The 16,595-nt window shown below is 45.9% G+C and overlaps 1 protein-coding gene across 4 annotated transcripts in view; it reads left to right on the top strand.

Moving 5' to 3' along the window:
- Nucleotides 1-16,595, top strand: part of dop1b (DOP1 leucine zipper like protein B) — a 168,609-nt gene that overhangs the window by 115,318 nt on the left and 36,696 nt on the right. For all 4 annotated transcript variants that reach the window (XM_086007130.1, XM_086007132.1, XM_086007129.1 and 1 more), the window contains exons 17-22: nucleotides 496-596; nucleotides 2,546-2,736; nucleotides 9,072-10,695; nucleotides 11,898-12,009; nucleotides 13,470-13,658; nucleotides 15,451-15,576. In XM_086007130.1, the coding sequence (XP_085863256.1) occupies nucleotides 496-596; nucleotides 2,546-2,736; nucleotides 9,072-10,695; nucleotides 11,898-12,009; nucleotides 13,470-13,658; nucleotides 15,451-15,576 (2,343 nt within the window). The remainder of the gene's footprint in view (nucleotides 1-495; nucleotides 597-2,545; nucleotides 2,737-9,071; nucleotides 10,696-11,897; nucleotides 12,010-13,469; nucleotides 13,659-15,450; nucleotides 15,577-16,595) is intronic.

Genomic DNA, 16,595 nt, shown 5'->3' on the forward strand with positions numbered 1-16,595 from the left:
TCGATGTGGGGAGAATCCTTTGATTAAAATCGGGCCTCGGTCAATACTTATTCCTGAAGTATCAGAACTTATTTTGCTTGTGACTATAAGCCAACAGCTCACAGATAAAATGCTAATTTTATTCCGGCCTCGGGCCTCTTGTTTCGGGCACGTCCTGCCTCCGCGGTGCCAAGCTTGGACCCAAAAAGGGGCCTGGATGAAATTCTAGCCCCTTGAGTCTTCCAGAAAACTGTAACCAGAGGGGAACAACATTTTCTTTTCAGGTCATGGCTGTACTGCACAAACCTTGTTCTTCGCACCTCTAATCTTTTTCCACTATCAGAATCTTTGGCAATGCACTCTGCAGAACGCAGAACCAAATGTTTCACATGTTTGGAAGCTGAGCTGCTGGCAGCTTTGAATTCTCAAGTACAAATGAAATCTAAATGCTTCTGTTTATTGAGCAAAGCGAACACATTCGTCATTGTTTATGCTTATTTTATTTTTCTCACACAGGGAATCAGATTGGAAACGCTCTTTAGGTTCTCGGTATTGTGGCATTTTACCCGGGACATTCAAGGCAACAGAACGTCCTTCTGCACTCGTTCATTTGATAGGTAATGCCATAATCTAGAAAGTTTGCTTTTTAAAGGGAAAAGGATGGGCTGAAAAGACAGTTGACAGCTTTGCATCAACATCCAGGAAATAAAAAGGGAGCCTCAACCAGTAAGGAGGTGGGTAGGGATGCTACAATTGGGTTTAGTGGCTCGGGAGTGGAAGGTTGGCCACAGTTCCCGCTCCTCCTCACGACCGAGTGACTCATACTGGAAAACGTATTGTGCATGGTTGTCCCATCAGGACAGGATTGGGGTCGGTTGTGATTGATTAAATAGCCTGCCAAAAGTCACTGTCCAGGGCAGATGGTAACATTGGAAGAGTAAGCACCTTCATGTGAGGCAGGGTGGGGTAAAATAACACAACACAAAGTACTCCTAATATTTCAGGTTGCAGTCTGTGCTGACGACACCTGAGCATATCTCCGACCACTTTGGTGCAATATAGTCGCAAGCAATAATAGGTTGAATTTCTGATATTTCAGGATTAACTCTTGACTCGAGGCCCGATTTTAAGCGGGGGCTTTTCAGCACATTGAGAAAGGGGGGAAAAATCTAAAGTGCAGCTTTTGTTTGAGTGGAATTGGGTATATGCCTCGGATGGGGTCAGATGCTTGATGTGAGCGTGGTTTTAAAAAAAAAAAAAAAAAAAACTTTTTGTTAATGAAAAAAGAGGGAATCTTGCTTTCATCCAGGGGGAGGGAAGGAACTTGAAGCGCACAGTTTGGCTAACTGTTCGATTCTTCCAACGATGGAACTCCGGTTTGGCTGCAATGACACATGAACATGCCATTATGATTTCCTCCTGCACTTTTTTTCCCACCCAGCAGAGGCATCTAGTGTTTGTACACTTAGCTCGCCCTTGATTGTCTGTCTGCCAACACAGCAGCCAAGATGCACACAGCAAGGTTTTCCTTAGTACTGCAATGAAGTGGTAGCCTAGATTATGTTCTCCGATCCTGGAGTGGGGCTTGAAGCCACAACCGTCTGGCTCACGGGAGTGCTGCCGCTGAGACACTTCAGTGGCAGTACCATTCTTATTTGAAGAGGAGTTGAGGAAATGACTAATGGCGTAGGTAGGTTTTGAAGAGGGGTTTGGAGGTGGAGAGAGTTAGAAGGTCAAAGTTCAAGCTTGCTTTTGATATTCCGAAAGTTATTTCATGATTTGCACTGTACTTGTTAAACACCTTGGGCTAGAAATTGGCTACCTTGGCGCATTCCGATAGCATTTCCGCAAATGGCTTTTCGCCCGGGTGCGGCGCTGCTAACGACTCCCGCTAAATTCGGCGGGAGTTCAGCGGTAACCGGCAGCGTCCCGCTCCGCTGTGCAGGCGATGATGATGATGACGACATCACTGTGCGCAGCGCCCCCCTTTTGCCCCATCCGCAAAATTGGCCCGCGCCCCCTGAATCTGTGCCGGGCGCTGACCGCGACCGATTCAGGGGGCGGGAGTGGAGCGGCAGGAGGCTCGCAGAGCGATAAGTAAAGAGGTGGTGGCGGGCAGGGGGGGAAAAATCGTCCGACTTATTTGTCACGGCCCGTTGCGTCTTTGAATGTGGGGTCCGTGCCGCGATCCGGCAGCCCGGCACGGTACCCCACTCCCCGGTGATCCAGGTAGGGCCCCGCAGAGTTGTGGGCTTGGGCATTCCCCTTTAATGAGGGGAAGAGCCCTTCCATGTGGCATCGCTACGTGGCCCAGTGCGTAGCGCTGCAGAACGCGCCACCCCGAAATTCGGGGTTAGCGCTCTAAGAAGGAAGTGGAAAGCTTGAAATAGCGCTCCACCTCCCTCTTGAAGCGTGAAAACTGAATTTGGCGGTCGGCGCCGCTAAAGTTGGCGCCCAGGTGATGTTGGCACCCCAAAATGGTAGATACTGAATTTTTCCCCCTTATGTAAAAGCAGCACAAATGATTTCTGCAATCTAATATCGTTTGTTTAATCCTCATGTTCAGGTGCCTCTTTGTGGTGTTGGACAGCCTGAACTGTTCAGATGGAGCGATTGGTGCAGCAGCGCAGGGTTGGCTTGTCCGTGCCCTGTCCTTGAATGATGTTGCTCGAATTCTAGAGTCAGTCTTCCTCCTGCTTCTCCACCCAAAGACACAACGCACCTCCATTCAGTGCCTGAAAAAGAAAGTAATCGGAGGTAATACCAAATACTACATGCATGGAGTGAAAACCACATCTTCTAACCAAATTAGTGTAACATTTACTGGAGAATGAGTTATACCAGCTTGTGAGACCCTGTCTTACTGCATCAGGGATGACCTGATAGAGGTCTTCCAGATTATGAAAGGGTAGACATAGAGAAGACATCTCCACTTGCGAGTGAGACCAGAATAAGGGGCCATAAATGTAAGATAGTCATTGATGAATCCAACAGGGAATTCAGGAGAAATTTCTTTACCCAGAGTGGTTTAGAATGTGGAGTAGTTGAAGCGACTAGCATAGATACATTTAAGGGGAAGCTGGATGAACACATGAGCAAGAAAGGTATAGAAGGATAGGTTGATGGGGTTAGATGAAGAGGGGCAGGAGGCGGCTCGGGTGGAGCATAAACGCTGGTTTATGGACCTGTTGGGTCGAATGGCCTGTTTCTGTGCTATAAATACTGTAATAACTGTGTGTAATCTTTATGGACTTTGGGGGGAAAATTTGGTTGCTTTGCGCCTCCCGTTAGTGCCCTAAGAGGGTGCTAATAGGGTGCAAAGCAACTAGAGGCCGGGCGCGGCGATGTTTGTGCCGCTCACGAAATTGACCAGACATTTTGCGGCGGCACTAAACACTACCGCCACGATCTCCTGCGCCCGCAGATCGTGACATCAGTCGAGCGTGCAATGCCCCGGACCGGATATTATGGCGCCCCCTGCCTTGCCGCCTGCCACTAGCAACGACAGGTTGAGGGAACGTTTTGCAGTCAGGAAGGGACTGGGGTGGCGCTTTTAAAGGCAGCCGCTTCCTGACTCTCTTTGCCGGTGACATTTTTTCACCATGCATTCCGAGAGAGAGAGAGAGACACTTCTGGAGAGATTCAACGCTGTGTGAAGGAGTTTTGGGGACTGAGCAGCACTTTGCAGGTTCATTTTGATTTGTCCACCCTTGCATCGATTTAGAAGAGACTATGGGGGCTGCACTCCGAGCTCTTTCCCTGGGCCTCTCCATTGTTCTTTCCAGCAGAATTGATGTACAGGTCCCTCCAGGCCGAGATTCAAGGCTGCAATGAACAGGGTGTGGATGGAGAGCAAGATCGACCCTCCCCTTTAAGAACTGGCCGGTGCCAGTGTGTTTGTGTTCCATTGCTGACTGACATCACATGAGCTTCACCAGCGCTCTGAGGTAACACCTCGCTCCTCGGCATTAGCACCTTGAGAGAAGTGTGTAGCGCCTGATTTAGCACTCCAATCACCTCCAGGGGCGATAGAAGCCAAGTTTGCAGTCAGAGGCGATAATTAGCGCCAGGCACTAAACTTTGCGCCTCAAATGGGACGATACCGAATTTCTCCCCCTTTGGGTTTATCTTAGAAAATTAGATTAAGAGTTCTGAACTATATAGAAAATATTGCTGTATTACATTTTTAATGTTTTCAAGTTTCTTTTTATTGAAGTTGACTATCTTAAGGTTTCACCGGTCATCCTGGAGCTAGCCATCAAGAACAGAGGTAATTTTAGGAAGGGGGTCATAAAAACATAAGAAATAGGAGCAGGAGTAGGCCATTCGGCCCTTCAAGCCTGCTCCGCCATTCAATGAGATCATGGCTGACCACCTGCCTCAATTCCATTCACCGGCCTTATCACTATATCCCTTGAAGCCTTTACTCATCAGAAATCTATCGCCTTCTGTTTTGAATATACCCAATGACTGAGCTTCCACAGCCCTCTGGGGTAGAGAATTCCAAAGATTCACCACCCTCTGTGTGAAGAAATGTCTTCTCATCAGTCCTTAATGGCCTACCCTTTATCCTGAGGCTGTGGCCCCTGGTTCTAGACTCTCCAGCCAAGGGAAACATTCTCCCAGCATCCACCCTATCAAGCCCTGTAATAATTGTGTATGCTTCAATGAGATCCCCTCTCATTCTTCTGAATTCAAGACAATACAGGCCTAGTTTACTCAATCTCTTCTCATACGACAGTCCCGCCATCCCAGGAATCAATCTCGTGAACCTTCGTTGCACTCCCTCTATGGCAAGTAATTCCTTCCTTAGGTAAGGCGACCAAAATTATACACAGTACTCCAGGTGTGGTCTCACCAAGGCCCTATATAATTGGAGTAAGACTTCTTTTTAATCCTGTACTCAAATCCTCTTGTAATGAAGGCCAGCATACCATTTGCCTTCCTAATGGCTTGCTGCACGTGCACATTCACTTTGTGACTCATGTACAAGGACACCTAGGTCCCTTTTGAGCATCTGCATTCCCCAATCTTTCACCATTTAGGAAATACTCTGCCTTTGTTTTTTCTACCAAAGTGGATAACTTCACATTTATTCACATTATATTCTGTCTGCCATGTTCTCGTCCACTCACTGAGCCTGTCGCGATCCCCTTGAAGCCTCTTCACATCCTCTTCGCAACTGACACTGCCGCCTAGCTTTGTGTCATCAGCAAATTTGGAAATGTTACATTTAGTCCCCTCATCCAAATCATTGATATAGATTGTGAATAGCTGGGGCCCAAGCACCGATCCTTGCAGTACCCCACTAGTCACAGCCTGCCATCCTGAAAAAGACCCATTTATCCCTACTCTTTGTTTTCTGTCTGTTAACCAATTCTCAATCCATGCTAGTATATTACCCCCAATTCCATGTGCCCTAATTTTGTTCACTAACCTCTTGTGTGGGATCTTATCGAAGGCCTTCTGAAAATCCAAATACACCCCTTTTGTCTACTCCACTGGATACATCCTCCACGAACTCCAATAGGTTTGTCAAACAGGATTTCCCTTTCATAAATCCACGTTGACTCTGCCCAATCTTGCTATTAGTTTCTAAGTGCCCAGTTATTGCATCCTTTATAATAGATTCCAGCATTTTCCCAACTACTGATGAGACTAACAGGTCTGTAGTTCCCCGTTTTCTCTCTTCCCTCCTTTCTTAAATTAGCGGGGTTACATTTGCTATCCTCCAATTTACAGGAACCATTCCAGAATCTATAGAATTTTGGAAGATGACAATCAATGCATCCGCTATCCCAATGGCCACCTCTTTCAAAATCCTAGGATGTAGGTCATCCGGTCCTTGGGATTTATTGACTTTTAGTCCCATTAATTTTGCTAGTACAGGAAACTCTTTTTTATCCGGGACCGGTGTGGTGCTGGTTTATCAAAGTCCGGATTACCGAGAGTTATAGTTAAAAGGTACGAGAGCTCCGTACACAGCCACAAATCCAGGCTTCCCTGTTGCTTAGCAACAGGTGCAAGAAGTCCGGCCACAGACCAAGCGTCCCTGTTGTTTAGCAACAAGTGCAGAAACCCCCGATTACACAGCCAAGAATCAAGAAACGGCCACTAATATGAAGAAAAACTTAACTGAACCTACTCCTGAATTTTGCCGGTTAACCGAGATTTCCGTTTGTTTGGGTGCCGGTAAATCGAGAGTTTCCTGTATTTTTTAACTAATAATAATTTCTTTAAGTTCCTCATTCTCGTCACACCCTTCGTTTTCTCGTATTTCTGGGAGTTTTTTTGTGTCTTCCTCCGTGAAGACAAACAAAGTATTTAATTTCTCTGCCATTTCCTCATTCCCTATTATAAATTCTCCCGTCTGACTCTAAAGGACCTACATTTACCTTCGCCAGTCTTTTCCTTTTCACATACCTATAGAAGCTTTTACAATCCGTTTTTATATTTTTTGCTAGTTTGTGCTCATATTCCATTTTCCCTTTCTTTATCAATTTCTTGGTCCCCCTTTACTGATTTCTAAAAAGATCCCAATCCTCAGGCTGACTGCTTTTTCTGGCAAGTTTATAAGCTTCCTCCTTTGACTTAATACTAGCTTTAATTTCTTTTGTTAGCCATGGTTGGACCACTTTTCCTTTTGGGTTTTTATGCCCTAGAGGAATATATGTTTGTTGCAAATTATGCATTATTTCCTTGAATGTTAGCCATTGTATGTCCACCTTCATACCTTTTTAGTGTAGTCTCCCAATCTACCATGGCCAACTTGTCCCTCATACCCTTGTAGTTTCCTCTGTTTAGATTGAAGGGGGTTTTGGTTATATACAGAGGGTGCAGAGGCCACTGCAGGTTTATACTTATTTTTATTGCATTGGAAAAAATATTTTGTATCTGGTGAAATTAAGGCAACGGCGACTCTGCTGGTACAGTATTACAGACATTGACCAATTTCCGTTTCTGCTGCTAGATCTGTACAGAAATTGTCTGACCATAACTGAACATGTTGAACCATTTCGTTTTATCTGTATTGTTTACCCCCCTTTGGTCTGTCTTCTCTCTCCCATTAAATTAGTCCCTGTCATCGATGCAGATTTCAGTTGGACGAGCAGATGATCCAGTGATGGACTCCCATCGTCCTGGGCTTTGCTTTGGGCCAAGGGTGCACTTGAGCAATATCGGAGACAATGGCCTAGAAATTCAGTTGCTTGCGCCAGCCGGTAGCGCCTTAGGAGGAGGAGATGTTGGGCGCTAGGCGATCTGCGCCTCTCCCCAACTTCACTAGAGATTTAGCGTCGGCGCAAAGTCTTTGCGCGCGCTCAGCTGCGCGCGCAGATCCTGACGTCATTTCATCGTGCAACGCCCTTTGTGCGCCCCAAACCGGAACTTCAGTGGCGCCGCCCTTCTTTGCGCCTGGCGCCCCCAGCGACTGGTAGAGGGGAACGGTTCCCAGTCGGTGCGGGGGGTGCTATTTAAAGGGGACTCCTCCTGCATTATAAGTGACAGCCATTTTGTGCCAATCCTTCTGTGAGAGAGACAAAGGCAGAGAGCTTTCTGCTTTGACTCCGCGCTCGCACAGGTACTTCTGGCTTCAGGCCAGAGCTTTGCACTTGGATTTCACTTTCAGTGCCATAGCCTTGAGTCGCCACATATACTGTAATGGGGGCTACAATGGGTGGAAACGTTGGCTTTCTGCATTGCATTCAAAGGGATCAGAGACGCCGTGAGAGAGTGCCAGTCATGGCCAGACGGAGAAGGGCCAACAGGTGTCGGCACAGGAGGCCTTACCCACCCAGGGTATACCGCCAGCAGTTCTCATATCTGAACATGTCTGAGGAGCAGTGTGTTCGGAGGCTGCGATTCAGAAGGGAGGTGGTCACTGTGATCTGCCACCTGCTTCGCAGAGATCTGCAGCCACAGCTGAGGAGCAGGACGTCTCTGTCGGTGGCAGTGAAGGTGACGGTGGCTCTCAACTTGTATGCCACCGGCTCCTTCCAATCCGCTACTGGGGACATTGCCAACATCTCCCAGTTCGCGGTACATTGCTGCATCTGACAGGTGAACAATGCCCTTTTCAGAAGGAGACGGTCAGTACATCTCCTTCCCCATGACCCTGGACAAGCAGCAAGAGCGTACAATGGGATTTGGAAGAATAGCGGGCTTCACCATGGTCCAGGGCGTAGAACTGATGAACCAGCATTGGTCAGGCCTTGCTTCAGGGCTGCAGTGCGCAAGGCATGGCAGCCAGACAAGTCCACCCTCCCCCTTTAAGAGCTGACCGGCGCCAGAGTGTCTGCCGTCAATCAGCAACTCGCCGCACCTGCGCCCGCCCTCGGGGGTATCGCCCCGGACTGCCGGCTTAGCGCCTAATTATAGTCGTGCATCGCCTGTTTTAGCGCAGCAGCAACCTCTTGGGGCGATGCGACTGAATATCGGCGAAGGTGGCGCGAACTTTAGCGGCCGCCCGACTGTAGCGCCCCGAACGTGACTATACTGAATTTCTAGGCCAATATGTTATTTCTAGACCACTAAATGTAGCAAACATTTGCTCTCTTTCCTTCAGTCTTCCCGTTGCTGACTCTTCGTGGGGATATAGATGTCAGGGGAACTCTTGTGCCTTGTCCAATGTGCCATCCCAGCCCCAATGTATAAACAGAAACCGAGAAGTTAGGCTGTTCAAATATAGAATGTATCACTGCTGAGTTGGATCTTGTCCTCGCCTGATGTCGAAATTTGTACTCTTCCCAGCTAGAGTCATGGGATAGTTGTCAGGAACAGGAGATGATGTCTCCTCCCCCACCCCACACTGCACCATCCCGGTCCTTAGTCCAGGAGTATTGGGACCAATCGTCCCCTTTCAAATTGCCACCCTGGACAAGATCAGGTAACTCGGCAGAAATAAAGTCTGGTATCTTCCTGTGTGTATGCCTAGTTTCCACACTAGACAGCAACTAGACACTAACTGAGCCATCAGGGGAAATATGAATGTTGACCCAGTTGAGTCCAAAGAGAGATCTGTCCAATCCAGGATTACTTGAGGGAGACCTCTGGTGCAAGAGGTAAATTTTAATTGTTTTTCAATTATATTTCAGAAGATCTCCAGTCTTTGTACAACAGGGTGTCTACCTATCCAAAAGCATTTAGCACACCACTGGAAATGGTTGAAACTAGTTCTGAGGAAAGCTTTATATTTGCCCACATTTCATCAGTGGACAGGGATTCTCTTTGGGCTGAAGTAGAAGGAGATCCGGAAAGATCAGCCTTGAAACGGGAGGTGTCGAGAAAACCCACCAACCACTCCTTTAGTAGCGAGCCATCGCAAAATATCCCTCCGGAAGAAAGCAAGGATAGCAGCGAGCACTCGGAATCCATCGACACCAGTTCTGGAGCTCTGTCTTCAGGAATCACATCCTCGGCTTCGCCACCGTCCGCAGAGCATCAAGATACCATTAGCACCACTGAAGAAGATGGGTTTGGATCACATGACAAAGCTAACATGGACAAGATGGCCAGCGGTGTTCCCCAACTGAAAACCCATTTGATGCTGGTTCACACTGACTCTGAAAGAACTCAAGTGTCACAGTCGCTATCCAGCGACGAGGAGGAAATAGATTTGGAACTGCAGCTGATTAACCGAGAAAAGCTTTTAAAACGGCAGCGAGAGAAGCACGCCTTAGTGGAAGCTTTGTTCAAGCATGTCTTGTTATACATGCAACCTTATGACTCCAAACGGGTATTGTATGCTTTTTCTGTCCTGGAAGCTGTGTTGAAAACTACCCCCAAAGAATTCATCGAGGCACTGTCTGCCACATGTTTGGATACAAACTCCACTAGCCAGCTGAATCTTATTCATAACCTTCTGGCTCGCCACCAGGAGTCCCTCCTGGGCCTCAGTTTTTATGGCAAGCTTCCAACTCAGGCATTGCCCAAGTGCCATCACCATTCCTCGTTATTAGAATTGCTAACTTACCTCTGTCTGAATTTCTTAAGATCCTATTACCCGTGCCAGATGAGATTGAGTCACAAGGATTTGTTAGGAAACAGGGATGTCCAAGTGAATAGCGTGCAAGTCCTGATTCGGATCGTGACTCAGCTGGTTGCAATTGCGAAATCACCTGATGGCAAAAGCATTGATCTCATCAGCAGCTTGTTGTCCAACTGCAAGTTGCAGGAGTACGTGCTGCTTTCCCTCTCTGCATCCATGTACATCAGCGAGAAGAGTTACACACTCAGCTTTGCAGAATCCAGTGATGAACTAATTGAAGAAGGCCTCTCCGAGGAAAGCCTCGTTAACTTTGGTCAGGACCAGATCTGGAGCGAGCACCCTCTTCAGATTGAACTCCTGAAGTTGATGCAGGTCCTGATTGTGCTGGAGCACCATCTCGGTCAGACAGCTGATGAACACGAGGCCTCCTCTGACCTTTCAAAGGAGTGGCATAAGGTCATTAGCTTCCAGCAGTCTATTACAGCCATGGGCTATGTACAGTCCCAGCCAATCACCGCCCAGGGAATGTTTGTATCCGCTGTTGTCAGAGCCTTGCATCCACAATATGGTTATAGTATTCACCCACCATGGGTGAGCCTGGTTACTGCCTCCCTACCATACCTTGGAAAATCCTTAGGACTGGTCGTTGCGCCATTTGTTGCCCGGATCTGTAGAAACCTGGATGATCTTGTTCAACAGTATGAATGTGAAAGTGAAAAGAGCACAGCAAGGTATAGAAGTATTCCTTTTCTCTAATATTTTTGATAGGTGTCATCTAACTCATCGGGGCTAAATGTTTGTTTAAGGTGGCGGTGTGGTTGCTTCCATCACTCTGCCATTGATCTGCTTGCTTTTTAACCAACAATATTTGTTGTGTGTTTTAATCTGCGATTGAAGTGAAGCAATAATACTGCTTTTTATATTGGGGGTCATTCAGTTGTATATGTAACTGTTATTAGCAACTGCGGCGGCTCACCACCACCTTCTCGAGGGCAGTTAGGGATGGGCAATGAATGCTGGCCTTGCCAGTGATGCCCACATCCTGTGAATGAATAAATTAATTATAAAAAACTTCCAATGTCCTTTTAAGAACTATACTCTAATCCTTGTATATCAGTCACCTCTGGGAGAAAGGATCTGGAGGAACAGTGACTCTGAAGTATTTTTTGGGTGATTACATATGCCAATTCGCATAGTTTAACCTCCTAATCTCGCATTTGGTAAATACATTGCCCAGTGTGGTTTCGAGGTATATGGACTGGGAAGGTTGCAAGTCCAAACCAGAGTTTGTGCGCCGGTCAGGAGAATACTGGAAAATAAAACTAAATGGCTGAAAGCAGTTGTGCAGTGGGGGGGATATTTTGTAATCTCTCTTTGCCAGTTAATAAAAGGCTCGTGCCTTGTCTGAACTTGTAAAAATGAAGTTAGGTTTTTCATTTCCCTGAGGTATGATCCTTTATTGCTTTTCTCCGAGCACTTAACATCCAAGCAAGTCTTGCACTATTTGGCTTTGTTTCTGCCCAGAGTCAGATCGGGATCTGGATTTACGTTGTTGCTTTCACGTCGCTAAGAAGCGGCTTCCTCTTGGGCTTGACTCTTTATAACTTGAGCTCCCCTGGGCATTTTACCTACTTGCATAGAGTTGTTTTAAACTAAAATCAGAAAATACTGTAAATACACAGCAAATCTGTAAAGAGAAGAGGTGGTCGTTAAAAATATTTTTTGAGCATGTGGTGCTTCAACCAGTGCTCGCTCCAGGCCCCGACAGCTCAAATCCGAGGCAGTTAATATAAACAAGGCAGTGTCGGATTGGAATGGCTTCTGTAGCTACAGGTCTTGGACAACATAAGACTTTTTTTGGATGGCTGTGGTGGTGTAAAAATTGATTAATTTAAACTTTTTCTACCTTTTTTTAAAAATTTTCATTCCCTAGCACAACTACCAAAAAAGAAAATATCCCTCCAGATTACCCACTCACCCTTTTGGAAGGCCTCACTACCATTTCTCACTATTGCCTTTTGGACAGCTCAGCACAAGCAAAAAAGGTACTTCATAGTTAATCGAAGAGTATACACTTTCGGACATTTCCTGCGCCTACACTGTTGCTGCACTTGGTTGTTGACACAGCGCGGGTGGTGAGAAGAAGGCCTAATTGCAGAATGTGTTGGAGGGGAGAGGGAAGAGTGGGAATGAAATGTCTTGAAAGATGGACAATGGTTCACTTCATTTGGAGAGCGGTAACAGAAAAGAAAGTATGAAAGGTCTCAACATGTATAAGCACATATCTTCTCTGGGCCAATTGTAGGAGTCTTGTTAGATGCGCTCAGAGGTCCAGATTATTGCTCCGATTAAAATAAATATTCTCCTTAACTCCTACTTTAATAATGCACATTTTGGCCCGTTTATAGAGAAGCTACTATCACAGTATTACCCATCCTGTTTTGTCCTGCATGAGGGGTCTATGGTTAGCTTTCCTCCTGTAGCCCGAACTCAGGAAATCAGTATGAGTGTGTTGGGTGAGGACAGGATTAGGATCAGTTGTAATTCCTTCCCTCCTCCATGGTTGAATACCCTGTTTACACTTAATGGCTAGGCTCACACATGGACAATAGCCACTTGGTGAGATGCTGGCAGGTGCATTGCTGACTTCAGAAGAGAAAGGGAGACAGTTGCTGGAAGGGGGGTTGGGGGGTGGAAAATTACTATATATATTTCTTTAGTTGTATTTCTCAGTAATTAAAAATGTTTACTCCAGATATTTTAAGGAATAAAGCTTACTGTGCAAGTTTAAACAGCAGCAGAATGAATGTTTCTGATTGGATGGATGTCCCCTCTGTCTGCCAGGTTTAAGGGACCTATGCGAAATGGATTTGGGCAGTCTCAATCAAGCTCCAAGTGGGCATCAGTCCACAGCACAAAACTATCTCTAATTTGCCTAATTAACATTCTCACTCCGAGAAGACCGGTGTGGAAAATGTCACACTGGTGCAGTAGGGGTGCTCTTGAGGTTGGGGCTGAAGAACCTTGTTGGGTGGAGTAGAGGGAACTTTACTCTGAATCTAGCTCTTATATCTGACCTGGGAGTGCTTAATGCTGACACCGGGTACAGTACATGAAATGGCAAGAGTTTCATTCCTCAGCAGTAATATCCCATACTTTGAAGAGCAGGGAAAAAATAAGAATCTGGTCTTATGCTGGAAATCTGAACTAAGAACAGGAAAGGCACAGTGGGCCAGTTATATTTGACAGAAAAAAGGTCGATTAAAATTTCAGGGAGGGGGCAGCCATACCTGGGTATCAATGGCAACTTGGGAACGAGCTGTGCATCTATGCCCTTGGCTGAAGCGATGGGTTCAAGGTTCAGGCGGGTGTCTTCATCAGAGCTTTTGACCTGCTCTGCATTTCCAACACTTTTGTAAAATGTTTTTAGTTCTTGTAAACTTCAGCTTTCTCTGTTTTAAAAAATATATTTTTTTCTTCATGCATTATCTGTATTTTGTACCAGTCTACCATCACAGGTGATTTCACAAACTTGAAGAATGCTAAGAATGCCATCCTTGAAGAATTGCCTTTAATCATCAACTCTACATCTCTTCTCTGGGGTGTAGTCCGAAGAGAAGAATCCCAGAGAAAGCCCATGAATTCGCTTGATGCTGCAAAGGGCTCATCTTCCGTTTACTTTAAATCCACCAAAGTTAGTCGCGATTTGTTCCTATTTTTGTGGGGGGAGGAATGGGGAAAAGATGGTTTATTTGTTCAATAATAAGCTGTATAACTCTGGCCACTAACTCCCCTGCCACAATAATCCAACGCAGTCTTGTTGTGTCATTAGAATTTTTCAACAGGCATTACTCATCGTAGCACAAGACTGACGGGGAAATGTGAGGTTATTCACATTGCTAGGAAGAATAGAAAAACAGAATATTTTTTAAATGCTGAGGAACTATTGCATGTTGGTGGTCAGAGAAATTTAGGTGTCCTTATACAGGAAACATGGAGTCAGCATGCAGGTACTGCAAGCAATTAGGAAGGCAAATAGCATGTTGGCCTTTATTGCAAGGAGATTGGAGTATAAGAGTAAGGAAGTCTTGCTAAAGTTGTACAGGGCTTTGGAGAGACCACACCTGGAGTACTGTGCACAGTTTTGGTCTCCTTATCTGAGGAAGGATATACTTGCCTTGGAGGTGGTGCAACGAAGGTTCACTAGATTGATTCCTATGAGGAGAGGTTGAGTAGAATGGGCCAATACTCTCGAGTTTAGAAGAATGAGAGGTGATCTCATTAAAACATATAAGATTCTGAGGGGGATTGACAGGGTAGATGCTGAGAAGTTGTTTCCCCTGGCTGGAGAGTCTAGAACTAGGGGACATAGTCTCAGGATAAGGGGTCGACCATTTAAGACTGAGATGAGGAATTTCTTCAGAGTTGTGAATCTTTGGAATTCTCTACCCAAAAGGGCTGTGGATGCTGAATCATTGAGTATATTCGGGCGGGAAAGTGGAGTTGAGGTCGAAGATCAGCCATGATCTTATTGAATGGAGGAGCAGGCTCGAGGAGCTGTATGGCGGCCGACTCCTAATTCTTTTGATATGTTTTTGTAGCTGAAATCTAACTTTGTCTTCAGTCAAATGAGGCTGAGCTGACTGGAGTTGGAACACACAGATTGATGACCAATATAGGCCCTACGTTATCATCTTTGATGATGAACTGTGTTCACTATACTGTAAATTATTCAGATTATCCGGCAGTAATCTTAGACCTCCAGTGTGCCAGTAAATCCAAGCTTTGTGGGATAATTTGCTTCCTTTCACTGGAGAGTTAGAGAAACAAAAAAATGCTGTGGAGGCGACGCTTTCCCCCACATTTGTAACTTTACTGAAAACTTTCTTTTAAAGCTATAATGCTTATCGATTTTATTCGCGGGCTTTCAGTATGCTATGGATGCTGGGAAAGCCAGCGAGAGAGAGAACAAGACTGCGATCGGGCAGTCACACCTGCAGCCACCTCCCTCCACCACCGGCGCACTGTGGTTGCAGTGCGTACCATCTACAAGACGCACTGCAGCAACTCGCCAAGGCTGCTTCGGCAGCACCTCCCAAACCCGCGACCTCTTCCACCTAGAAGGGCAAGGACAGCAGGCGCGTGGGAACACCACCACCTCCAAGTTCCCCTCCAAGTCACGCACCATCCTGACTTAGAAGTATATCGCTGATCCCTTCATTGTATATCGCTGATCCTGGAACTCCCTCCCTAACAGCACTGTTGGGAGTACCTTCACCACACGGACTGCAGCGGTTCAAGAAGGCAGCTCGCCACCACCTTCTCGAGGGCAATTAAGGATGGGCAATAAGTGCTGGCCTTGCCAGCGATGCCCACATCCCCATAAATGAATAAAAAGAGAGCGAGTTGGGCTGTGAAAATGGAATAGAGGGAAAAAATTGTGTTTTAAGGCCCATTTTTCAGATTTTGATCTTTTGTTTTAAAAGACACTTAGACAGAAAATTCTGGAGCTCCTGAATCCATTTGCCACACAGATGGGTGTCCACCTGATGGCGGCTGTGGCAGCAGTGTGGAACAAGAAGAAAAGCAGCAAGAAACTGAGTCAAAACCAGGTAAGACCTGTGGTTATTACTCAGGACACTTTTACGTTGCAAGGATGTTAGTTTTATTTTTGTTCTTAACTGTCATTGAGTGCAAGGAAACTCCCGTCTCCTGGGTCACTAGTTCAATTTGCTTTCAGTTCATGTATAAATGGATATTAAGGGAATCAAAGGATATGGGGATAGTTCAAGAAAGTGGAGTTGAGGTAGAAGATCAGCCATGATCTTATTGAATGGCGGAGCAGGCTCGAAGGGCCAAATGGCCTACTCCTCCTATTTCTTATGTTCTTCTGTTCTAAATAGAAAGAAAGGCTAGCATTTATATAGCGCCTTTCACGACCACCCGACGTCCCAAAGCGCTTTACAGCCAATGAAGTACTTTTTGAAGTGTAGTCACTGTTGGCCAGGACACCGGGATAACTCCCCTGCTAAATACTAGTTTGTCGTTCTTGTATACTATAATGCTTAAAGGAAAAGACACCCACTGCTATTACTGTAACAAAGCTACTCAAACATCAGGCACAACTTTTATTAATGTAATTACACTAATTCAAATGGCTAAAACATATAAAATTAAAAATACTTGTGAATACTTTACCTACACTTGCCCTACCAATCATTGTCTCCGCCCCCCCGGTTCTCTTCCAGTTTGGATCAGTTAGTAGCGCTCCTGTCTGAGTCAGAAGGTTGTCGGTTCAAGCCCTAATCCAGGATTTGAACATTTAATCTAGGCTAACGCCTTAATGCCGTACGGAGGGAGTGTTGCATTGCCAATGATATCGTTCAGATACGACTTTAGACTGAAGCCCTGTCTGTCTGTGCAGGTGGATGTAAAAGATCCCATAGAACTATTCAAATGAGATTATTTTTGGTGTCCTGACCACTATTGCTCCCTCACCCAACACCACCAAAACAGATGAATTTGACATTGAGTTTATTTGCTGTTTGTGGAATGTTGCTGTGTACAAACTTGACTGCTGTGCTTCCCTACATAACAATAACCACATTTCAAAATTTTGTTTTGGGATGCT

The sequence above is a fragment of the Somniosus microcephalus genome, chromosome 14 (genome assembly GCF_052327205.1).
Source record: "Somniosus microcephalus isolate GS21.2 chromosome 14, FLI_Smic_1.0, whole genome shotgun sequence".
NCBI lineage: Eukaryota > Metazoa > Chordata > Chondrichthyes > Squaliformes > Somniosidae > Somniosus > Somniosus microcephalus.